The sequence below is a fragment of the Toxoplasma gondii genome, chromosome IX, assembly GCF_000006565.2.
Source record: "Toxoplasma gondii ME49 chromosome IX, whole genome shotgun sequence".
Classification (NCBI taxonomy): Eukaryota; Apicomplexa; class Conoidasida; order Eucoccidiorida; family Sarcocystidae; genus Toxoplasma; species Toxoplasma gondii.
This window is the reverse complement of record NC_031477.1, coordinates 2,707,558-2,730,929: the sequence shown is the minus strand read 5'-3', so window position 1 is coordinate 2,730,929 and position 23,372 is coordinate 2,707,558. Positions and strand designations below refer to the sequence as shown.

The window sequence follows — 23,372 nt, the reverse complement described above, 5'->3', positions numbered from 1 at the left end:
TTTGAGGAGATACGCATGATATAGGGATGACTGCAGTTCTTTCATTCCACAAGGAGCAAGGGAGATCTCCCGCTGTCCGCGTCCTTCGAAGATGAAAATAACCAAAACGGATTCTCGAGGCTGAACCACCGTGTCGGTAAACAGAGTCGTGTTGCGATGGTTTCTGGCGAGCTCTACAGCAGCCCACCGTCTGCTGCATAGTAACGCCAATCCTATATATTGCAGCGTCAACGAGGATGTCCTCCAGGCGAATAGCTCCTCTAAAGACGTTTGTGCCAAACTATCAAGCGGGGAAAACAGTGGATTCGTGTAGATTCCTTTGTGCCTTGACCCAAGCACGGAACACAGGAAAGTGAGAATCTGAAAAATCTGTACCGCTGGAAGCTGTATAGGTGAACTTGTGAAATTACGAGAAGGGAAAAAACGCACCTGTGGCGTGCGAAGAGGAAATGACCGACTTCTGAGCGTTTGTGGTCTAGTGGTAGAATACCTCGTTGCCATCGAGGTGACCCGGGTTCGATTCCCGGCAAACGCACGTTCTCACATGCTTCTTATTTCACCCGTGATAGTTCGAACCTTTGTTGAAAGAACAACGGCACCGGCACCAGAACATGCTTCAAGCAAAAGTTTTCGGCTGGGAAACAAGAAACATGCGGTCCCCAAAAGCGGAAATTCGAACAGTGCGAGCGTTTGTGGTCTAGTGGTAGAATACCTCGTTGCCATCGAGGTGACCCGGGTTCGATTCCCGGCAAACGCACTTTTCTTATCCAGCGCTTCGAAATCACACAGGATACTTGTACCCGTTGTTGAAAGCACAACAGCACCGTCGCCAGAATATGATTCAAGCATGTTTTCGACAGAGAAACAAGCAAAGTGTGGTCCCGAAAAACGGGATTGTCAACGCTGTCAAGCGTTTGTGGTCTAGTGGTAGAATACCTCGTTGCCATCGAGGTGACCCGGGTTCGATTCCCGGCAAACGCACTTTTCTTCCTTATCAGCCCTTAAGAATCACCCAGGATACTCCGAATCATTGTTGAAAGAGAAACGGTAGCTCTTGTTTGCGTGAACCCGTGAATTTCCGACCACTGGTGGAAGAGAGACGACCCCTTATCCTGGAAAGGTCATTTAGGGAGTTTTCCTCAAGGGAAACACGCAGCCTGTTGTCCCTTAGAGTGGCATCGAATTCTGCAAGGTAGCGTTTGTGGTATAGAGGAATACCTCGTTTCCAACGAGGTGATCGGAGTTCGGCTCCCAGCATGCTCCCTTTCGTGCCGTTTGTATCAACAGGTCAACGACAAACATTCTCCGGAATATCCTCGTATCTGCAGCCTCAAGAAATCAGGGTCCTTTACAAAAATAGGAAAAGAAGGATGTGGGCTCACAAAAACGAATGTTGTTGCCATCAAGCGTTTGTGGTCTAGTGGTAGAATACCTCGTTGCCATCGAGGTGACCCGGGTTCGATTCCCGGCAAACGCATATTCCTTTTATGTCGTTTACAGACTTCCTCACTTCAGACATTTCTTTGGTTCTCCCCGTACAAAGAAATCAAATGTTGGATACACAAGGCGACTGATTTTCTGTTCCTACGTCGCTGGTTCTTATGGTATCGTTGACAAACCAGGAGGACGTTGCGGAGGTAGTTGGACGGTACGGCATTGTGTGTGCCTTGAGATATTCGGATAATACCTCAGTAGAATGCAGCTACGCTGCATTCGCTGCTGGTGACGGAAAAACTGACTGAGCCACAGTAACATTTCCCTCCTTTTCTGATTCACCTGCAGGCACCTCAGTACGGGAGACGGTGTGGATGTTGTCCTCATGTTGAATATATTTCAAACTCGTTGCTGCTTGTGGCTCACGGCGGAAAGCAGAGGGCGTATAGACACTTCGTCCCCCAGTGCATGTGCCCTTCGTCGAATCTTCACCTTGCGGTGGACTGTCCGAGCACCGGCAGCTCTCTTCGATCAAGTATAACCAACATCGGCTCTGATATGAATGCCCTCAAGAACGCATGCCACTTTATCTTGTTGTATGTGTAGTGTGTAGCCGTTGGAATCTTTAGCACGCCCGTGACAGGTAGTGAATCTCGTTAACTGCCTTCCCCACTTTTCCCCCTGTTACGCAGAAACACAGGAAGAAGCCACCAGAAGACACCTTTTTGGGATACATGTACACGGAACGCTCACGCATAGGGTAGAACAGTGATCTCTAACCTATCGGTGAAACAGTCCTGTTTAACATGGTCGGTTTGATGCCTCCCCGTGACGCAAACCCGGAAGTGAGGCGCTGACCGGAGATTTGGAGTAGCTCGTAGGCGGTTCCTGCTGTAGACAACAGGATACCCTATGGCACGGAAAACGAAACACGGACACAAGGGGAAAAAGGCTAAATTCTTAAAAGCGACTCTCTAATTCCGAGCCGATGTTGGACAATGTTTGAATCATCCACACTAGCAGCAAACGGCTCGGCACCGTGTACCCCCTGCGTGGCACTTTCCCTTGCACTGTTTGACCTATGCCGTTCTTGTCAGTGGAGACGATACTTCACGGCCGCTGTCGACCTCCTGGACCGACTGCTTTACTGCTTGAAGCCGAAGCTAAGGGCTAAGCATCTTCGATCACACACAGCAAAGCCGACATCGCTTTGTGGGAGACAGATTCAGTGTGGCACCTTTCTTCCCTCCGTTGGAAGAACCTTCAACCTTTACGCGATTCTCATGTGAGAAGTGGCGACAGAGCACCTGATAAACATCTGCGCGGCAACCAACTGCTGGCTTGTCTATTTTGGATTGGGGCAGCCCGTCGAAAGTGTACACTGAATTTTCATCGTTTGTCGCCGTTCTTTGAAACGAGCGAGTTGTGTCCGTCGACCCGTGTTTCCCCGTAAACATCACACTCCTCTGAGAGGAGCCGAACATCAGGCAGTTGCTCCTTAGCGACAGACCAGAAAAGTCGGGGAGACTGAGGAACATGTGCACGCATGGAAACTTGCCTGCTGGAATTTCAGTGTACACATCCCCGTTCCATTCAGTAACGCAGAAAACGCGTGCCATCCACACGCTGAATCGCGAAGAGCGTCCAGCAGCGAAGACACAGAGCAAGCAGCTAAAAAATGGCTGGGGCTATGTTCGTCGAAGCCGACACGAAAGCCCCCGCGCAAATCGTCTCGTGGAAGGCTGTAAAACAGCGTAGATTTGTGTAGACGGAGAGAGGTAGCTGGCATCAGTGGACTGGCCCTTATGATTCACACCCGTTTCAGACTCTTTCTCTCGCACACTATTTGGCACACACCGCCGTCTCTGAAGAAGACAGACCTTGCTTTCTCGGTCCTTTTGTGAAGCCGTTCTCGACATCACCGATTCCCTCAGCGAGTTCGCTTTTCTTTCTTTGAACAGGAAACAGAGACAGTCGTTCTTTTCGGGGCTTGCTTGCTTGTGCCACCGCGCAGCGTTCGGCCCATGAACGACTTCACTGACAAGACAACTCACAGCTTTTGTCTCTCCCTGACGCTCGAGTGCGAAAGCGAAATCGAGTGCTTCTGGATGTGCCGGCCCGCCCCCTTCTTCTGTCACGCTTCTACGTTCGGCCTTCCATTTAGTTCTGAGACACAGACTGTCGCTCTCTTTGTTGCATCGCTTCCTCTAGCCTCTTCTGCGCAAGAGTGGCTAGCCGCGCGCGAGCAGCGGAGGCGGCGTGAGACGAAAAGTGCTTGCCGCCAGCCTGCATGGGGCTACCTCCGGCTCCGTACAAGTTCGGCAGCGCAACGAGGAAGTGCTCGCCAGGTTCCTTGTCTCCGAAACCAGTGACACCGCCTGAGTTCAAACAACGCAAGAAAATCAGTTGTCTGATTGGTACTGCATGCACTGAGGACGGAACGAAAAGGTTCACCGCTCCGAAACACAACCGTTACCGGAGAAAGAGATGAATGCGAAGTCCCGCATGCAGTGAAGGGGTACAGTCCGAACGCGTTTCCCCCGGCTTAGGGTGCCGCGGGACTCCGCAGGGACTCGAGAAACGCCATCTTGTGAATTCAAGTTACTGATGCAATTACCTTCACTTTTAGGTCAGTGAGAAATCAGCAAGTATTGTAGCAGAGTCGCATCGCTTGTACTACATACCCCTTTACCAGATGAACTTGCATGGTCGTGAAAACACAGTAGAACGTGGATCCGGTTGACAGACGTTCAAAATATGAATCAGGTATCCAACTCAAAGAACCCACAGGAAACTGTAGAAAGGCGACTGGGTTTAATGGAAAAATAGGGAGATAGAAGAGTCGTGTCTCCTTGATGTTGACCGGCAACTGGAAACGCAGGATCCCCCCAAAGCATATAGTGCTATGTCACACAACCGACGCGGAAGCCACAGCCTCCATCTGCGGAACTACATCGCGGTAAAAAGAAGCGATCTGAAAAGGAAACACCTGGAAGTACCTTCTCTGCTTCATTTGCTATCTCTCCTCTCTTCGGTGCTTCTCTCTTGTCTCTTTTGGATCTTGGCTAGCGCCAGACTTACCGGAGTACCATACGCCTTCCCACATGTGGTAGCCGAGCAGTTCTTCTTCTTCTTGCAACTGGAACTTTGCCTCCTCCACATAGGGAGCCATGTACGGGATGAAGGGGTCGTAGTTTTGCTCTGCGGCGCAACGAAACAACCAAGTGAAAACAGAGGCACAACTTGCGTAGCACCATCCGAAAGCAGAACCATGCAATCACAAACACCCGAGAAAATGGGAGTCACCCAGGACCTCAGAAACGGAAGAAACGCTGAATACCAGACGCTCCGTTCTAAACGCGGGGGTCTTCTCGCAGAAGAAACGCATGGCCTTTCCATGCCTCTCTCAGCGGCAGACACCTGAGAATGTCGCACAGCAGCAGCGGGAAGAAGAGGAGAACAAGGTCACAACATACAGAGGAAAAAAGGAGACAATGCACTGGCGGAAGGAAAACCACCGGAAACTCACACCCAGTGTCCACAGCGCCGAAGGAACGGAACTCAGGGAGTTGAAGAGAGCCGAGAAAAGGCGTAGAACAAAAACCTACCGTGGACCGGGAGGTACAGACGCAGGTGATTCAGGTAGGTTCCGCGCATAAGGCGACGGAAGCGAGCAGCCTGAATATCGGGGGGGAGCAGCTCCAAAGCGCGAGCGAACACTGGCTCCTTGTCGCTGTAGAGGTCGTCATACATCAGACCTGCACAGACAAGGTCGAGAAGCACAGCAACAAGACAAGTGAAGAAACTCTTTCTCCGACTCGCTCCCTTCGTTCTTCTTCCCCGAGCCTGTATCTCGGGGCTTCCCCTTGTACAGTTTAGAGCTTTGCCTCTCCAATCTTATGCTCTTCTCTCTCTTCTTCCAAATTCATTCGCTCTCTCCTTTCTGCAGAGAAAGCTGCTGTAAACTGAGCTGTGCGTAGGCCTGTTGGATTCTTTAGAACAACAGAAAGGAAACTCCGTTGCATGCATGTGCCGCGTAAAAGCTTTTAGGGCAGCCCGGATCCGAGGGCCTTTACGCAGGTGTGACGCAACAGAATTCAACAAGCATTCTCTGCCTCGACTTATCGGCTCGCTTGTCCACTGATCACCCTCTCTTCTGTTCCTTTATGGGACTTCTCTCACCTTGTCTCATCCTTACACACATCATACATACACCCACTTCCTACTCACACATGACCCGTAAACAATGTGTATGCATGCATGAGAAGAGTTATTCGAACTAGCTAAGAAACACTTGACTTCCCTCAAAGCTCGAGTAACATTTTCCTCTTTGTGCGTACCGTGGTCGCGGAGGTACTTGGCCATGACGGCAAGGTTCCACCGATCCAGAGGTCCCCGGAAGAACTTGAACCAGACGGGCATCAGCGCCGAGCTGAGAGCGCGTCTCACTTTGCCCTTTGTCGGCGGAGAAGGGACATACTGGACGGGGCTGTTGGCGGTGATTTTATTCGAGTAGGAGGCAAACAGCTTGCCGATTTCTCTGTGGAACTGCGCCATCTTGGTCGACTTCGAAAGCGGTTCCTGGAGGAATAGATGCGCTAGAACCGAAGCGCAGCGGTGACGCGGCTAAACACGCAGGTGAAAAACCGGAAACAAAACGCGAGAGGAAGCCGGCACCGTTTTTTGTGCGGCTCTCCACAACACATGCACGATATGCATGTACCACAGGTCCACGCAGTCTCTCCAAATTGCGCAGCGAAAAAAGTAGTGGCAGAAACACAGCCAACGCAGACCACAAGAGTTGAAGGAAGACGTGAAACGGTCAGCTCCGCCTTCTCACAAAAAGGAGGTTTCTGTTTCGGGAAGTGGCCGAGAAGGGGCTGCCGAAAAAGGGGAGAGGCACGCGACCGATCTCCAGGGTGGCGGCAGACGGGGAGAGGCAAAAGCGAGGAAACGGCGCCGAAAAGTGGACGTTGACTGGAAGCCGAGTTTCCCGTCCCTGGCCGAACTTTGTGTGTTTTTGCTTGACGCAAGTTTGGGGTGTGGCGAACCTAAGAGCTCCACCGATAGTCGGCAGCGGCTGCGCGCCTTCGCAACTGAGTTTCGTCCAAAGGGTGAAAATTACAGGGACGCGACAAGGAAAGTCAAAGAAACAGGAACAAGGGCAGTAGAGGAAAACGCGCCTTCCCTCGCTTTTCTCTCCAAGGAAGCTCTCACGCTGGACACATGTCCGTAATGAGAAAAAACCCTACCACTCGCGCCGCCCTTCATCCTCGCCACGAGCTTCTTATATACGCCGAAGCGCGTTTCCAGTCTGGCTCACACTTTCAGTGTCATCGTGATGCGAATGAATCTTTCCCTGCGTCCACTAACACAAACAAGATAATGTGGAAGATTACCCGTGACTTGCTCTCAATTATGCCTCTTCACCGTATGATACACGAAATCAAGGGCCGTTTACTCGCATGTCCGCAGGATTTCCACATCTGATAGCAGCACTCCGAATATAAGCCGTCTCGTGTCTGAACGAGCATCGGGACACAGACATTGTGGTTCTTAGTCAGTCTGAAGAACACGTTTATCGGGATTTCCATACGCAGACGACTGATTGTTACTCTATTTGAACTGGATATGTGCATGCGGCTAGGCAGCCATTATGGATGATCGTGCACTGTACTGCAACTATACATTTGTGGTGCGATCTCGATGTCTAGTGTGTATCAGTAGGAACTGCCGAATGTTTTCCCTTTCTTCACTCGACACTCTCTGGGAAGTGATATGACTTCGTTAGGCAGGCAAAATAAGAACGCAGGAGCCTGTGTCTGTCCTCGCGTGATGGCAGTGTTCGCAAGTCCCGAAGGGGGGGGGCGTGGGGTCGCCGCAGTCAGTACCACACGGGGAAGGGAGAGAAAGAGCTAGACAGAGAATCTGTTCGCGACGGTGCAAGAGGAGAAAAATGGAAGCCCTTTTCGGGAAACGAAAACTACCTGTGAAACGGCTGCCGATAATCGCTTGGACCCGCCATGTCGCTACGCCGGCAGATGCTGGCACAGAACGCGAGTCATGCACAGATCCTCTAAAATCCTTTATAATTGGATGCTGACGAGAGAATACTACCAATGCAGAAAACACAAATGTCCGTCACTGACAAGCTACAACGGGGATTCGCTCGCGCGATACTCGTTTGTGAAAGCTGCGGAATACACACTGGTGCATGTAGCCGCTAGCAAATCTGCATCTGTGGAGATACAGGATCTACGGTGCAAGCGACGATATGTCTCGAATCGTTTTGTTTGTCGAATTACGCGCGAGGGTCAGTGAGTGAGAAGCCTAGCGCGAAGGTGTGTGTGCTGCTTGAGTCCAATGGTGCTCGTTCCTGGCGCCATGTCCCAGAAGATCACCGCCAGCCATGCTTCTGTTCAGAAGCATCGTCGGTGTCTGTCTCGTGAGCACAGAGTGTAGAACGAGGATTTTTTCAGTTAAAGAGAAATACGACTCTCGGATGGCACAGAAAAGGCAGGAGAGAAGAACTCTGTTGAGGTGGAAGGGCCGTTCATCGCTCCTTCGGCACTGGCATATACAACATGTCTGCGTACCTCCATCCCCGTTAATCTGCCCGACGACTCCGGGCCCCGCTGCAGCGGCGCGTTGTCGTCACCTGCCTTAAGAAACAGAAAACAACACCGACAGACAAGTTACCATCCGCTTACTGTAATTCATTTTCCCATTCCTCTAGGTCTTTCTCTTCGAAACATTCCATTCATCCAGACAAGCGACGCTGAGACAGAGGAAACGAGGCGAGACAACCAGTGTTGTGCGCAAGCAAGCGCAAGTGCGTACATGCGCGCAGCATTATAGATTTTGGTTCTTTCCCGGGAGGGTAACTGCAGCAGTGTCTATTTGCCATCGCGAGGGTGGCGAGCCCATCTGTGACCTCCCGAAACGCAGAAAACTGGGTTTTTTCTCGGTCATTTCCTCCCGGCCGCCTTGACTGCTGTCCTGCTGGCGCCGGGATTGGGATCCCGGACAGCTGGTGCTTGCTCGAGACAACAAACAGCTTCTGTCGTCTCGTGGCGAAGCGACGATTTTTTTGTCACCACTTCCCAAAGTTTTCCTGCTGGACAGGCGAGGCGCAAAACGGGAATGTGCTGGTTTTTTCAAAGACTCGCGCCACTCCCTTTCGTAGGCGTTCCAGAGGCATTTTGCCGGCTTGGGTGCACGGTGTCCCCGCCTTGAAGAGACCCTGATTCTTTGTAGCCCCGTTTCCGTGAAATCTACAAGAGCAGACCCGTTTTTCGTTCTAAGTCCTCTCGCTCCCTGCATCTGGCGTTTAGTGACCGTTCATCGCTCCCGTTTTGTCCATCCTCCTCGCTCTTCTCAGCATCGTTCGGTCTTGTTTCCCTTGCGTTTCTTGCCGCCTCCACCCCCTGTGACACTCCGTTCCTCTCTCTTTTGCTTCATTCGACTGCCCCCTTGCTTTTTTGCAGGTTCCACGATGAATCCTGCTCATTCTATCGAGCCTTCTGCAGAGAGCGGCGGCGCCCAGCCGTCTGACTCTGTGCTGGCTTCCGGAGCTGGCGCCGCCTCCTTGAGCACCCCCGTTTTGCGTGCGTGCTCATCTGCGCCGCATCTCACCGAGAGTCGCCTTCCTGGTAGTCTTCAGCTGGTGAACGGTCGACACGAGAGGCTGCCCGCCAATTTTGGCTCGGTCTCGCAGCGGATGACTGTGAACGACCACACAGTCGTGTGCCTTTCTGCAGACATCACCCCGCTGCACCTGAGCGCTGCTGTGACCGACTGCGGGCTGGACATGCAAGAAATTAAGTCGAAACGCACCAATACGCAGAATTCGCTCGACTTCGAGGGTGCCGCGTTGCACATCTCGCCGGCCGCAGCTCCTGTTGTGGCTCCAGGTGCCGATACATCCGGCGACAAGCAGCTGCACCATCTGTCGGAAGCGACCGATGCAGCAGTTGCCTCGTTTCCGGCGAACGCTTCTGAAAAGCCAGCGGGTTCGGCTGCAGCGAGTCCGTCAGGTGGGACGACTGGACCGGTCTCGCGTTTTGACGGCGCGGTTATAAAGCCCGTCCCCGGCAGCGACACTGGCAAGGTGCACGCAGAAGCCGATAACTCGATGCATGCGCCGGGAAGCCGCGCTCACCTGCTTGGCGACCCGGTCGCCTTGTCCGCGGGCACTGGCGTCTTTGCGCCGGCGACCGATCCGAGTGTCGCGACCGCCGCGACGCTTTTGTCTTCGTCGTCTCCGGGGACTTCGGGTGTGACGACGACGTTGCTCCCGCAGAAGCCGCTGATTCTGATCATTATCACGGGCGGGACGATCTGCATGGACTACGGCGGCGAGTTGTCTTCGATGCGGCCGACACGGCTCGCGCAGCGTCTGCAGGACTTGCCTGAAATGCGGGATCCGAACTTGCCGTACTTCGACGTGCTCGAGTGGGATACACTGGTCGACAGCAGCGAAATCGGCCTACCGCAGTGGCGGCTCCTGGCGCAGCAGATCCACAATTTTTACGGCGACTATGACGGCTTCGTGGTTCTCCACGGGACAGACACCATGGCATATACAGCCGCCGCACTCTCGTTCATGCTCGAAAACCTGGGAAAGCCAGTGGTGATGACGGGTGCGATGCTGCCGATGATGCATATCTCCACGGACGCGAAGCGAAACCTCGCGGTCTCTATGATGATGGCCGGCTACTCGCAACTCACCGAACTGGTGGTGATCTTTGGCTCCCGCGTGCTGCGCGGCACCCGCGTTAGCAAAGTCGACTGCTCCCGGATCGACGCCTTCGAGTCGCCGAACTTCCCTGCCCTTGGATGCGTCGGCGTCGACGTCGTCCTCCACGACGAACTCCTCCTCAAACCACCCGTCCGCGGATTCCGCATCTTCACCCAGTTCTGCCTGAACGTCGCCGTCGTCCCCATCACGCCGTTCCTCCCGGTCGACCGACTGAAGCGCGTGTTCGAAGATCCGAAACGCCCCCTCGCCGTCGTCCTCCAGCTCTACGGCTCCGGCACCGCGCCCAGCACCAAGGAACTCCTCGACACCATTAAGGCCGCGATCGAAAACGGAATCAACATCGTCGCCACGACCCAGTGCCGACGCGGCTCGGCCAACCTCCTCGCCTACGAAAGCGGCGTCTGGCTTTCCAACCTCGGGGTCATCAACGGGAAGGACTTAACCCTCGAAGCGTGCGTCGCCAAACTCGCGTACCTCATGGGTGAGACAACAAAGGCGAAAAATACGTCGTCTTCAAACCTGGTGAACCCAAGAAGAAACCTGACAATATTCGTACTTGTTTATGTTTATATACTTAGCAGTCCTGACCAAACGGGCTGTGCGCAGATGCGTCGCCGTGTGAATCAGAGTGTGCGTGCATGATATATATATATATATATATATGTAGGGATAAGACTTGATTCTGAATAGAAAGTTGCGTGGGGTGCCTTGTGGATGGGCAGTGAGTGGTGGGGTTTCAGATTTTCGGCTTGGTTTCGTCTGTGTGGCTGCATGCGAGGGCGCACGAACAGCTCTGGTGCGAGGTGGAAGAGAAGCCGTTGGCGAGGCGCATGCGAGCTTTCTGGTCTCCGGATCACTTGTCTGCACGGATAGACACGCGGACGCGGTGTGTCGGTCTGTTTTTTCTGCATATGTCGCGTTTTTTCTCCGGCTGCTTGTAGGGAAAGGCTACACAGGGGCGCCACTGAAAGACTTGATGGAATCGGACATCCGCGGCGAACTGACGGAGTCGCCGAACAAAGTCAGTGGCGTGAGCAACGTGCTGGATGTAGCCGAGGTGCAGGGCGACCGATCAAAGAGCTGCGTCCGGGACGAGAAGCGCGAGATGTTTGCCCAGTCCCCGTCGCAGGGCGGAAACGAAGAGAAGCTCGTCTCTCAGAACCTAGGAGCATGCACACTCTACCGGCACCGGCCGAGAGAACTCGCCGAGGCGTAGACAATCGCCGTCGCCTCAGACAGCAGATGCCAGGCAGCTGGAACGCAGGGGGAGTGAATCGCAAGAACGTGGACTTAGTGAATTACGAGGAAGTGGAGAAGTGACACTCCCCACAAGATGGAGACAGTGAATGCAGTGGGCGAAGAGAGAAAGAGGACACAGCCACGACTTCGGTGTCGTGAGTCTCGCGGAAAATCAGCGAAGCCACTGCTTCCAGCAGAGAACGTCCGCAGACGCCGCACCCATGTAATTCCAAATTGTTCCATTGCAAGCCTTGTTAAATGCATGCGTTTGTGTACTTGTGTGTGGATCGGCACATACAAGTCTTTTCTTTCTAAATGTACAGTGTCATGTGTCGAAACGCCGGCGCGTGTTTGCGCGCCAGTCTTTTTTGCCACCGGGTCTACCACGACGTCAATGGATACCGAGAGGAGCAAGGTCGAGGCTGAAGTTTGTGAAGAGCCGGAACATTCGCACGGAAAAGGGCATTTGATGAGTGCATGCGCGTCAGGAAGTCGTGTAGCTGTGTTCACGAAGTTGTGCGTCGTTTTCGATGAGGGGGTGTGTGCTGTCCAGCGGCACCGCGTTGCTTGTTTTTGTGGTGGCCCTCCATTTGTCTTTCTTCTCTTGCTCAGAAAGCATCTTGTCACCGCTCTCGGGCGAAGGAAGAAAAGCACACCGCGTTTGACAGAGTTGAGCTGCAGCGTAGGCAACACATTTGATAGCCTAGACACCTAGAAAACATGCGAGTCGCCCGCTGTCAGTAGCCCAAAGTTCGGCGAGAGAACTGCCGAGAGTTTGCGTCGCCTGTCTGAGAGGCAGATCGCGGAAAGTCGGGTCTCTCGCGCGTCGGTCTCACGTTTTCCATGAAGAGTCTTCCGTGGGTACGGCGGGGTCAGGATTCGCTTCTTAGTTTCTTGTCCGTGGAAACCGCCGACGACCATTTCACCGGTGCGAAGTGTCACGCACGTTTAGCAACACACTTTTTTGGGTATTGTACCGTCATCCGAAGACGGGATGCGCGGCAGAGCAACAGACAGAGCAGGCTGTCATGTAAGTATCCGGCCGATCAATGAAGTTCTGTGCAACCGAAATGCCGCAGGGCGGCGTTCAGTCGCATCGAAACGCGAGACACAACATGCAATGATCATCGCAACCGTGGTGTGCTAACACAGTCGACGTGGGATCGGTAAACAAGCACATTCCAGATCCAGACTACTGGATGAACTAATTTTTTCACTGATTCTTGCTCCAGACCAGTTGCGGAGCAGTGAGCCACCATCGATGTGCAGACGCAGTCCGATGTTTGTAGCTCACACTCTCCCACTTTGCGAGGGCGAGTCCACCTCAGGAGAGCACGGCAGTCGCAGTTGGGCTGAAACTCTGAGGCGACGCGGAACGCGTAGGAACGGGGAAATAGTTTCTCACGCGTCCCATTTGATGAGTGTGGAACAGGTCTGCATGCAGATAAGGAGAAAGGGAAGCGAAGGAGTGACAAGGAGTGGGGAGCGGGGTAGGCAGCGGCGGTTGTGCCACTACTAGAGTGACGAGCGTGATCGGCTTCTGCAGAATTCTATTTCTAGTCGCCTTGAAGACGTGTAGGCAGGCTCGCCACAAAACCACTACAGATAAGCATGTGTTGCAATGCCTTGACATATTTTCTATGTGCAAGCATTCGCGTAGTTCAACGTGGACGACTGATTTGACAAGAGCGTTGGTATACGCAGGCATCTGTGTCATCGGGCCAGCGACCTGGGTGTCGCTGACAGGGCCGCACTTGAAGCACCTCTGCTTTCGAGCGTTGAACGATAGAGCGTGCTGTTTCTAGGACATGTCTCACCTGTTCACGACTCGCGCCGGAAAGTCGATACCTGCACCTTTTCAGTTCATCGCCACAGACGCCACAACTTGAAAAACGTTGGGGCCAGTCCCCGAAGCTCTGGACTGTCTCAGTGGCCTTGAATGACTGACCTCGTCCTGTTCACCCTTTGCTCCGGCCGAAGCTCACCAGAATACTTAATGGGTCGGCCTGGATCTACGCTCCCGGTCTCACGAAGCACCCACCGTCAGGGAAGGCGTACCAGTGTGAAAAATCTCGAGCCTTCTGGCTCGAGAGGAGTTTTTCTCGATTTGCACTCAGAGTGTCTACTCACTTCCCTGGCTGCTGGATGGATACGACGTGAGGGTTGCGTCCTTCGGATGGACAAAAGCCTCTCTGTCTTCTGGCGGCACAAACTGCAGACCTAGGAGGTCGAAGATTTCTTTTTCCGTCGAACAGTGCACGCACCCGCCCTTCCGTCCGGCGGCGTTTCCCCTTCTCTCGCACCCTATGAGGCTCCCGAGCCGGCGTGAAAATCCGCCTTGCTCTTCCCCTCCCGTCGACTCTTCTTTCGCAGCGTCTCTCTCCGCCGCCTCCTCCTTCGCAGCGTCTCTCTCCGCCGCCTCCTCCTTCGCAGCGTCTCTCTCCGCCGCCTCCTCCTTCGCAGCGTCTCTCTCCGCCGCCTCCTCCTTCGCAGCGTCTCTCTCCGCCGCCTCCTCCTTCGCAGCGTCTCTCTCCGCCGCCTCCTTTTTCGCAACGTCTCTCTCAGCCGCCTCCGCGTTTCCTGTGTTTGGCGCTCCCACGCATTCCGGCGAACCTTTCTCTGCGTCCTTCCCACTGCGTTCCCCCTCAGTGTCGTCACTGGTCTCCTCCGGCGACTCGTGCGTGGGCGAGAGCGCCCAACTCGGGTCGTCTTGGACTTTCCTCGAAGACTTTCGCCTCTGGAGGGCCTCCGTCCCCAGGCCTCTCGGATAGCAGCCTGTGTCGTCGAGCAGGAGGCAACAGTTCTTCGCCCACAAACGCATGCTCCGGTTGAACTGCGCGGCGCCGGTGAAGTAAAGCAGCGCGTACGCGCGGGATCGCTCTGGATAAATTTTGATGTCGATTCGGCGCGACAGACGGGGTCCGACGAACCTGGCTGCCATTCGGAAGCAACGGCGAGAAAGCAGATTCAGAGCACGCAAAATAAGGAAACACAGGGTGAGTACAGAGACAGCAGTTTTTTTTGATGCCCAGAGAGAGAGAGAGACAGCGAGAAAGACAACTCAAAGGAAGCAGCGTGACAGTCCGACGCTGAATGTGCGTTTGCATAGAGGCCCCCCGCTGAGTGGCTTCGTGAGGAGAGAGAAAACGACTCACACATTCGCGTCATACTACCATATCTCCACACAGACATATATGTGTGCATTCACTTGCATATCTGTCCAATGATGCACAAACGCAAAACTGTACCTACGCAGATACACAGATATACATGTACACCGAAGCATACATGCATACACACATACACATACAGAGAGAGAGGCCCAACAACCCATATGCGTCTATTTATCTACATCTTTTTATGTATGTACATATCTACCTGTCTATCTATCTATGCATATATATATATATATATATACCTATACGGTCCACAGCCACACAGGAATACTCGTGCAGACGCAATCTAAGTCTGAATGTGCATTCACCTATTTCTGCTTATCCCGACACACAACCCGAGACATCTGTATGTGCAAGTCGAGACAGGTAAATGCAGACCTACACACAACGAGTGCTGACAGTCTGTCTTGCCTCACTGGGCGCCCATCGCCTACTCGCGTTTCCGTCCGTAGGCCAGGGAGGCCAGACACAGACACCGCAGTACAGTTCGGCGCCTGAGTGTCGCGAAGAGCGCATCTTGGACGCAGCCTCTTTGTCCTCTTCAGACAACTTTCGACCTCGCCGCTCCGAGGCCACAGAGCGTTCTTTGGAGCGTTCGCCTTGAGCTCTGGCGCTCCGGCCTGCAGTGTCAAAGTGAGAATTTGCAGCTGCGTTAAGCAGCAGATGGTCGACGAGAAGGCCGCACGACGTCAGGCGGGCGACGACGCTGAGGGCAGAGAAACCGCAAGAAGGCAGGCGAACAGGGTGGGGGAAGAGAGGAGGAAATCGAAGAGCAGCTCTCCCAGAAGAAACATAGCCTCCTTCCTCGGAGACTGTCGCTGCCAGATCGAGGGTACGATTCATTCGAGCATCTGACCAGCAGGATTCTCTCGCTGTTTAGATGTGCACGATACGCAAAGGTCTCGCACTATCGGCTTCGAACGTACAGAGCACGAACAGAGTGAACCGTCGCGAGACCCGCGACAGCGGGGCGATGACGCCGACTCGGGACCACAGTCGAGAAGAGGAAACAAGACGCTTAGTGAACGGTGGCTTCTGCTTGACACCTACTGTTGCAACAACCCCTCGGGAACGTCGTCTCGACGAATGAGGAGAATGTCGATATCTCCACATTCGGCCTTGCCTCGCCGATAGCTGCCGCACACATCCATCCCCACCAATCCATCCGTCCAGGAGCATGAACCATCGTCAGCTGTCTCGACTGCACCCTTCTTCACCTCCTTCGCTGTCTCGCCTTTCCTCCCTTCTTCGTCCTCTCTCTGTTCGCGCTTCGTTCGCTTCCGGACCACCACGTTCGTTGCCTCTTGCCACCGACCACCGGGACTTTCTGTCGCTTTGTCCTCGATGGAATCAAGGCCCAGCTCTCGCCGAACGAAGGCGGCGACTGCCGCGACCTCCTCCCGCGGAATCCGCTTCCGGAAGGCCTCGACATGCTTGAGACCGATGAGCTGTGGCCTGGAGAGCAGCCGCGCTGCCTCTTGCTGTCTCCTTTCTTCCATCGGGTCGTCGCCCTCTTTCGCTCCCCGAAAAAAAGAGGAAATGCGCGGGCGCGCCGCGCCATCTTCACCCGGTCCCTCGCCTGGAAGCTGCTCCGGCGTCTGCACACCTCGCTGGGGTGTATGTACACCTCGCTCGGGTGTCTCGGCGACTTTCGCCCAGCGCCTCAGCGGCTTTCTCCCGCGTCCCCCAGCCTTGCCCGTTTCCAAATAGGTATCGACGTGTTCTGCGTCAAAAAGGCTGTGCAGGAGCGTCTGTCTCCGGCTTGCAGATTCGTCGGTTTCTGTTTTTTTCTCGCTCGCTGTGACTCCCATCTCTCGCGCTTCACCTGCGTCCGCACGAATTGCATCTGCCGACTCTGCGGCCTCGGGTCCCGGCGTCCTGTTGCTGAGCTGCTGCGGAGGGCTGAGGAACTTCGCTACGACCCGGCGCAGATCTGAAACTGAGCATACATCCAAGGCAATCAGCTTCTCCGCCGTGTGAAAACCAACGCCCCAGACGCTTTGCAACTCCTCTCGGGCAGCCGAACGCTCGCCGTGGAGCAGCAGCTGCAGCCGGCGGGTCGTTCCTGTCAAAATCAGCTCCTCGACCGTCTGGAAAATCGAAGCGCCGATGCCAGGCTCGTGCTTCAACAACGCGTAGTTCTCCCGCGTGATCCCTTCGCGGCGCAAGCGTGCTCGAGCAGACGAAGACAAGGGAGAACGAGAGGAAGCGACAGCAGATGAGAAAGAAGGCGAGGCAGCAGGAGAGGCAGATGGAGAGGAAGAAGGCGGAGAGGCCAAGTGAGACGATGAAGCGTCACACGCGGAGCTGTCGCAACCAGATGCGATTTCCGATCTCTTCCCTGTGGGCGAAGCGGGCGCAAGTTGAGTCTGTTGGAGTGCAGCCGAAGACGAATTCTGCACCGCTCTTCTCCTCGCCTGCTCGGCAGCTCGGAAGGCCGCGCCGCTGCACTGACGAAGGACGCCGGAGGCCACCCGGAAGCTCATCGCCCTCCACACCTCGCCATGCTCTTCGTACTTGCTCGCCAGCAGCTGCAGCTTCTCCACCACGAAGTCAGTGAGGTCGCCCGTAGCCGGCGGCCGGCCGCCAGGAGCCGCAGACGCAGAGCGAGAAGAAGAGGAGGAAGCGCGAAAAGACGAAGAGGACGGAGCAAAGGAAGAGAGGGAAGAGGTAGAGGCTGACGAAGGAAAAGAGGAAGAAGAGGAAGACGCGGAGGGCCGAGCGAGAGCAGAAGAGGAAGCAGAAGGAGGAGACGGCAAGGCAGAAGAAGATGGAGGCAACGCAGGAGAAGGAGAGGAAGAACAGGACTCGTGATTCTCAGGGTTAGCGAAAGAGGAAGAAGACACTCCTTCTTGCTTCCTGAATTCATCGCATTCGGTATCCGAAGAGGAAATGAAAAGATCTGTTTCGGCGTCCTCCTCTCGCTCTTTAATTTCTCCTTGCGCCACACCTTGTCCTTTGTTCCGCTTTCGCGATCCTCTCATTTCTGTTGCTTCTCCTCTTTCCGCATCCGGCTCCTCAACATTTGTCGCTTGCTCGGCTCCTCCTCTCTGTCTCTTCTTCTCTCTCTCGAGGTCTTCCTCCGCGACCTCCTTCGCTCTCTCGCCTCGACGCGCTTCCTCCCCGACTGCCGTCCACTTGCTGCATGCCCTGCCAGAACTGCTCTGCCTCTCCTCTGTTTCGTCGATGACACCCGAGCAGACAGACGTCCGGACGCACGACCGGAAAGAAGGAGGAGACGCGCGTTCGGCGGCCAGAGATTCCAGACTCGATCGGAGCACCGTCGCCAAAGGGAGCACGACAGCGGTCACCTCAACTTCATCGGCGCTCTCTGTATCTTCTTCTCGTCCTTGTTCTCTCACTTCTGTGTCGTCTGGGCCTTTGTTCCTTGCTGCGTTCCTCATCTCACTCCCTTCACTTTCGCGCTCATGTCCGCCGCCCTCCTCGTCTTCAAGCGACGGCCGCCAACACAGTCTCCTCTTCGGCCGCGTCTCCCTCTCCATCTCCCTTTCTTGTCTCTCTGTCTTCCCCTGTGTGCTCCTCGCAGCCCAGCTTCTCGCGCCAAGTAACTGGGCGCAGAGCACCCGGCGGACGAAGAGAACAGAAGCGAGAAGAAGAAGCGAAGAAGCAACGCGGACGCGGAGCACCTGGCGGACGAAGAGAACAGAAGCGAGAAGAAGAAGCGAAGAAGCAACGCGGACGAGGAGGACTGGCAGGAAGAGGGCAGCAAGCGAGGAGGGAGAACTCCTCCGGGGCGAAGGACGTTGGGGAGGACACAGTGGAGAAACATGCGCATCGAGAATGGAGGTGAGCGAGAAGATCAGGAGAAACGAAAGGCCGACGTCGGAGAAAGGCAAGACCGGTTTCGATCCGTTGAGGAGAAAAACAGACAGAAAGGTGACCGAAGGAGGACAGACTCGACAACCAGTGGACGAAGACACAGAGCACCGGCGGTAACCGAGAACGTCCAGTATTTTTCGGAAGCGGAAGAGGACGCCGAGAGAGCAAGGAGAAAGGCAAAGACCGCCGAGAATGAGAAGGTCGAATAAAAGGAAAGAAGCAAGAGGCAAGGAATGGAGGACAGATGAAAAGCGAACGCCATCTCCGACTATTTCAGCTCGAGAAAAGCCGCCTCCCAGAGTGCTTAATGCCTTCCTCCCAGTGGACAGCGAGGAAACGAAAAACACCCACACACACTTGAAAGCAAAACTGCTTGTCCGATCTGCACTTCCTCCTCTTCAGGTGTACATACACCTGGCTCTGAGAGCACGAATTTTCTCGATGAAAGATGGATGTCCAAGAGTATCTGTGTCGTCTCGTCTGCCCCAGTGCTTTTGTCTCGCTGGAGACATCCCCAAGGAAGACACTTTCGTCGCTCTTTCTTCTTCTACGCCATGAGCCGCGGTGAAGGGCCTTCATTTTCTCCCCTGCAAATAGCTTCTTTATTCGCTAGTCTCCGTCGGAGAGGTGAACGTCGCCTCTAGCTACGGTCCGCAGCGCGTTTCGCCGCTTGTGACTCTATTGATTCACTTTCCTTACTCTATTTTCTACCTTCTTCACCCTTTGAATACTCTAGCAGAAAGCAACATCTGTAAAGTACGCGAATGCCTGCATCGTCCAGAAGTGACGCGGCGCGTCGGTAGAAGGCGGCCTCGTCAGCTGCACATCCATAAAAGCGCCTTCGTCAGTCTGCCGCTCTTCGAAGAGCGCTTGTCTCGCATGCGCTTCTTCGTTGACGAAAACGTATCGAAGGCACGTTGACGCGGTTCCTTCTGTCTTGACTTGGGGGGAGCGCGCGTTTCGCTCGAAGGTCTCCGTCTATACGCCGATCGGCGAGGCGCCTGGAATTCGAGTTTTGTGTGGGGGCAGCGCGGGTGCATGCTGGGATTTTGCGGAGAAACGGGGAACCGGATCATCCGAGGAATTTGCGTTCGTTTCCGCGTCGGCGGCCCCGCAAATCGCTTTTCCTTCCCCGTTGCTGAGACACACAACCTCTCTTTCGTTTCTCTTGTCGCGTGTACAGTCCTGCTCGGGCGCACTGTCTCTCCTTGTGTACCTACACCACCCGAGAGGTTCGCGTTTTTTCCAGTCTCTGTCCTCCGTTTTTTGCGAATTTCGCCGAGCGAAAATGGGGCGCCGTCCTGCGCGATGCTACCGGTACTGCAAGAACAAGCCGTACCCTAAATCTCGTTTCTGTCGCGGAGTCCCCGACGCGAAAATCCGAATCTACGATGCAGGTCGCAAGAGGGCAGACGTCGACGAGTTCCCGGGGGTCGCCCACCTCGTCTCCGACGAGTACGAACAGATTTCTTCTGAGGCGCTCGAGGCGGCCCGCGTTTGCGCGAACAAGGTAAACGTTTTTCTCTTCTTGTCTCTTTTTCATCCTCGCTGCGGACTCTCCCATCTCTCCCAACTTCTCTGCATGCAGCTCGTGCGTGTGGGGGCTCCCTTCTGCGTGGTCGCTGGAGGCCGGCTCCATCGCCAAGAAAGCGCCAGCTGGCTCCGCGCGTTGACGCTCGTCTCTGTGACTCGGAACAAAAAAACTCGAGTCCGCTTCACTGGCCAGAGAACTGTAGCTTCTCTGTCTCTCTTCAGTTCGAGGTGCACAGTTCTCGGTCATGGACGCCCCTCTTTGTTTCAGCGAGGCCTTCTCTCTTCTCCGCTGCTTCCGCTCGGCTGAACCTCGTTCCTGACTTGTTGTGGTGTTCCTCGAAGTGACGTTTCCTTTCTTCTCTCTGCGTCAACGTGACTCTGGATCCCCGCTTTCTCCAAAGGTGTAGTGAGGCCTCTCCACCGTCTTGTCTTGTCTTCGTCGCACCCTCACCTCTTTTTTCTTGGGTGATAAACAGCTGCGACCAGATCGACACACGCACGATGTTCTGTATTCAGGGGCGCCTGTCTGTTGCCTCAGACTCGCGGGAGGGACCTTCTTCGTATGCGGAGCAGCTGAGATCCGTGACCTCATAAATGTATTCCTGTCTCTCCTTTCTGCAGTACATGATCAAGAACTGCGGTAAAGACAACTTCCACCTCCGCATTCGCGTCCACCCCTTCCACGTTCTCCGCATCAATAAAATGCTTTCTTGCGCCGGTACGTACACCTGACTTTTCGGTGCTTGACTGTTCACGCGGTTTTTCTAAAACGGTTGCCTTTCCAGAGACAGTGCGACCCTGAGCTCTCTCAGGTTTTCATGCTTTTGCCGCTGAAAAAACGTAGGTACAGCTATCGCCGCGATTCTCAGCACTTCCTCTATAGAGTCTTCGCCTCTCTCCACACGCTGGGGTTCTCTGGTCTGCGGTGGTCGCTGCAGATCCACGCGAACGGGCAATGTTCCGCGACTGCTCTGGGGAGGCGCGTCGAAAGTCATGACATGGCGCGAGGAGCAGCGATGAGGTCGAAATGTTATTTCCTCTCTGGTGTGGTTGCCTGTCTGCACTTGCGTCTCTGTGCCCCGTCTTTTTCTGTTCTCTATCCTGGTTGTCCACGGCTCCAAACGAATCGCTGCTTTCGTCGCAGACTAGCTCAGATGCCTTTTTTTTCTTTCGAAGAAGAGGCGCTTCACTGTCTCGCTGCGCTGTCGCGCGAGCTGTACGTCATCCCCGTGGTGCAAGCTGTGTGGGGAGGCCAAGCCGCGTCTCGCACCGCGAGAAAAACCTGCTGGAGGAGAGACGATGGGGCCTTACTCTGCCCGCAGGATGCAGCCGCGTTCAGCTGCCCGCCGACTCGAGACGGGAGTTGTCCTCGTACTGTGCGCTTTCTTCTCAGGTGCTGATAGACTTCAGACCGGTATGCGTGGTGCGTTCGGAAAGCCGATGGGTCTCGTCGCTCGCGTTGACATTGGCCAGATCTTGATGTCCATCCGGACGCGAGTGAGTGTGGAGGCCGGAAAAGACTGTTCCGGGTGTTTTTGTTTCAGCTCAGCGTGAAGCTCCGTGTTCCTGAACTCTCTGCAGGCTCTGCAAAAAGATCCCCCGTAGTCCTGGGCACCGTGAAGAACCTGGCTGTGCACTTGGATAACCTGGGAGGGGAGAGTTCACGCCTCTGCGTGTGTGTGTGTGTCTCTCTCACCGTCCTTCGAGTCCTGCTAGGCCTCGTCCTCGAATCCCGAGGCGCCCCTCGCGCCGGCATTCCGCGCTAAACCGACGCTCCTCCCCTCTTTTCACCTGTTTTCGTTTGCTCCCTTCATGTCTGCGCAGGAGTCGAACGTCGCGACCGCCGTGACGGCGCTGCGTCGCGCTGCGTTCAAGTTCCCGGGGCGCCAAAAGGTCTTCGTCTCCAACAAGTGGGGATTCACAAAGTTCACGAAAGTCGAGTACAAGAAATGGCAAGCTGAGGGCCGGATCGTCTCCGACGGCGTCGGCGCCAAGTGGATCTCCACCAAGGGTCCGCTGGCAAACACCTTCCCGAGCGCTGCAGACATCACGCTGCCCGTCGCCTAACGGAGGGGCGCGTGCGAAACAGCGATGCGCCTCCGCGCTGCGAACTCTGCGGTGTATGTACACCCGAGCTGCGGCCGCGGCGAGCTGGCCTGGGGGTACGCAGACCTCCCCGCGGGGGCGACGCGGTTTCCGACAGTGAGTGAGGGGAAGTCTCTGTGAACATGCTGTGTGTCGGAACGGAGTGACTCTCAAACGCGACAGCAGAACATGAAAACGCGACTGGAAGCGGAGTCTTTCTTCTCTCGGCTGAAACAGGCTTCTGATGCCTCTTGACTCGCGCCGCGCCTTCTTTTCTGCCCGCCAAACGAGGAAAACCACACACAGAGTTCACACCTCTGCAGGGCCAATGCAGACTTAAAACATTCCTTTCCGGGCAAGTCACGTCTTGGCCGACTGGAGAAATCGCTCTCGTTGGGTGTCACTTGAGTCGTTAGAAACAACATTCCAAACAGGAGGAGGAGGACGTATGCAGGGTGGACAGACGGTTGCAATGACAGACAGAAGAGATTCAGGACACTCGCGGACAATGCAAGAACTCGGCAGCCCTAACGCGATTTAGGCGCATATATATATATATATATATAAATGTATGTACACTGGGCCGAGTAAACAAAGAGAGTCGCGGTGTGAACGCGGGGAGGCGAATTCGAACTGTGCACACCCAAGGGAAAGGCTTCCTGATCTAAAACTCATCTAGTCAGTCGACAAGACTTCGAATCCTACAGGCTTGCTTCGCACTTTGAACACGATTAGAGCGTACACGTGACGCATGCAAAGACGCAATCTCCGATTTCCTGACATCGAACTGTTTGCCGCTTCAAACACAGGATCACTTCAACCACACAGTTGTATATATATATATATATATATATATATATATATATATATATCAATATATATATATATATATCTACATGTATATATATATATATATGTTATAAACATATATAGTTTTCTATAGATATATGTTTATAAAAGTGGTGTGTATAGTCATATATGGACATTTAGCTATGGTGTGCACTGTATGAACCCGTATGCATATATTGCCTCGATGTTGGAGAGAGACGCAGTTTCGTGGCGGTGCAGTTGAGCGTGGGTTGTTGGTAGCATCTCTCTGGAGGAAGGGGTGCAGAGCTCGTCGCTTTCGACTGGTTGAGTTGGGCACTAAAAGTGAAAACGAAACGTAACCGATTTTCGCGAACAGTCGCGTTCGAGGAGGCTTTTTCGGAACTACAGAGGGGGCTCCATGTTTCTGGGTTTCACCACACTGGCCTCTTGATATATACACGGGTCTCCTCACTACACATTCCTTATAAAAGTAG

At 54.4% G+C, this 23,372-nt stretch overlaps 4 protein-coding genes and 4 non-coding genes across 8 annotated transcripts; 6 read left to right on the top strand and 2 right to left on the bottom strand.

Moving 5' to 3' along the window:
- Positions 1-464: 464 nt before the first annotated feature.
- Positions 465-535, top strand: TGME49_288770. Its single transcript has one exon. It is a non-coding gene; the product is annotated as a tRNA-Gly (tRNA).
- Positions 536-686: 151 nt separating this feature from the next.
- Positions 687-757, top strand: TGME49_288765. The gene has a single exon. It is a non-coding gene; the product is annotated as a tRNA-Gly (tRNA).
- Positions 758-910: 153 nt separating this feature from the next.
- On the top strand, positions 911-981 carry TGME49_288760. The gene has a single exon. It is a non-coding gene; the product is annotated as a tRNA-Gly (tRNA).
- Positions 982-1,406: 425 nt separating this feature from the next.
- TGME49_288755 lies at positions 1,407-1,477 on the top strand. The gene has a single exon. It is a non-coding gene; the product is annotated as a tRNA-Gly (tRNA).
- A 1,359-nt stretch (positions 1,478-2,836) lies between these two features.
- On the bottom strand, positions 2,837-6,607 carry TGME49_288750 (ubiquinol-cytochrome c reductase). Its single transcript, XM_002368274.2, has 4 exons — positions 5,775-6,607; positions 5,043-5,192; positions 4,516-4,635; positions 2,837-3,812 (listed from the first exon to the last, which is right to left on the bottom strand). Exons 1-4 carry the CDS (start codon positions 5,989-5,991, stop codon positions 3,595-3,597), a joined length of 705 nt encoding a protein of 234 aa, XP_002368315.1. The 5' UTR covers positions 5,992-6,607; the 3' UTR covers positions 2,837-3,594.
- Positions 6,608-8,207: 1,600 nt separating this feature from the next.
- On the top strand, positions 8,208-13,126 carry TGME49_288740 (L-asparaginase, putative). Its single transcript, XM_002368273.2, has 2 exons — positions 8,208-10,676; positions 11,137-13,126. The coding sequence occupies exons 1-2, from the start codon at positions 8,930-8,932 to the stop codon at positions 11,409-11,411; spliced, it is 2,022 nt and encodes a 673-aa protein (XP_002368314.2). The 5' UTR covers positions 8,208-8,929; the 3' UTR covers positions 11,412-13,126.
- Positions 13,127-13,251: 125 nt separating this feature from the next.
- On the bottom strand, positions 13,252-19,272 carry TGME49_288730 (hypothetical protein). The gene is made up of 3 exons (XM_018782048.1): positions 15,661-19,272; positions 15,045-15,316; positions 13,252-14,364 (listed from the first exon to the last, which is right to left on the bottom strand). The coding sequence occupies exons 1-3, from the start codon at positions 18,111-18,113 to the stop codon at positions 13,739-13,741; spliced, it is 3,351 nt and encodes a 1,116-aa protein (XP_018636372.1). The 5' UTR covers positions 18,114-19,272; the 3' UTR covers positions 13,252-13,738.
- On the top strand, positions 18,506-22,394 carry RPL10 (ribosomal protein RPL10). The gene is made up of 4 exons (XM_002368271.2): positions 18,506-19,960; positions 20,605-20,701; positions 21,377-21,480; positions 21,808-22,394. The coding sequence occupies exons 1-4, from the start codon at positions 19,739-19,741 to the stop codon at positions 22,048-22,050; spliced, it is 666 nt and encodes a 221-aa protein (XP_002368312.1). The 5' UTR covers positions 18,506-19,738; the 3' UTR covers positions 22,051-22,394.
- The last annotated feature ends 978 nt before the right edge of the window (positions 22,395-23,372 follow it).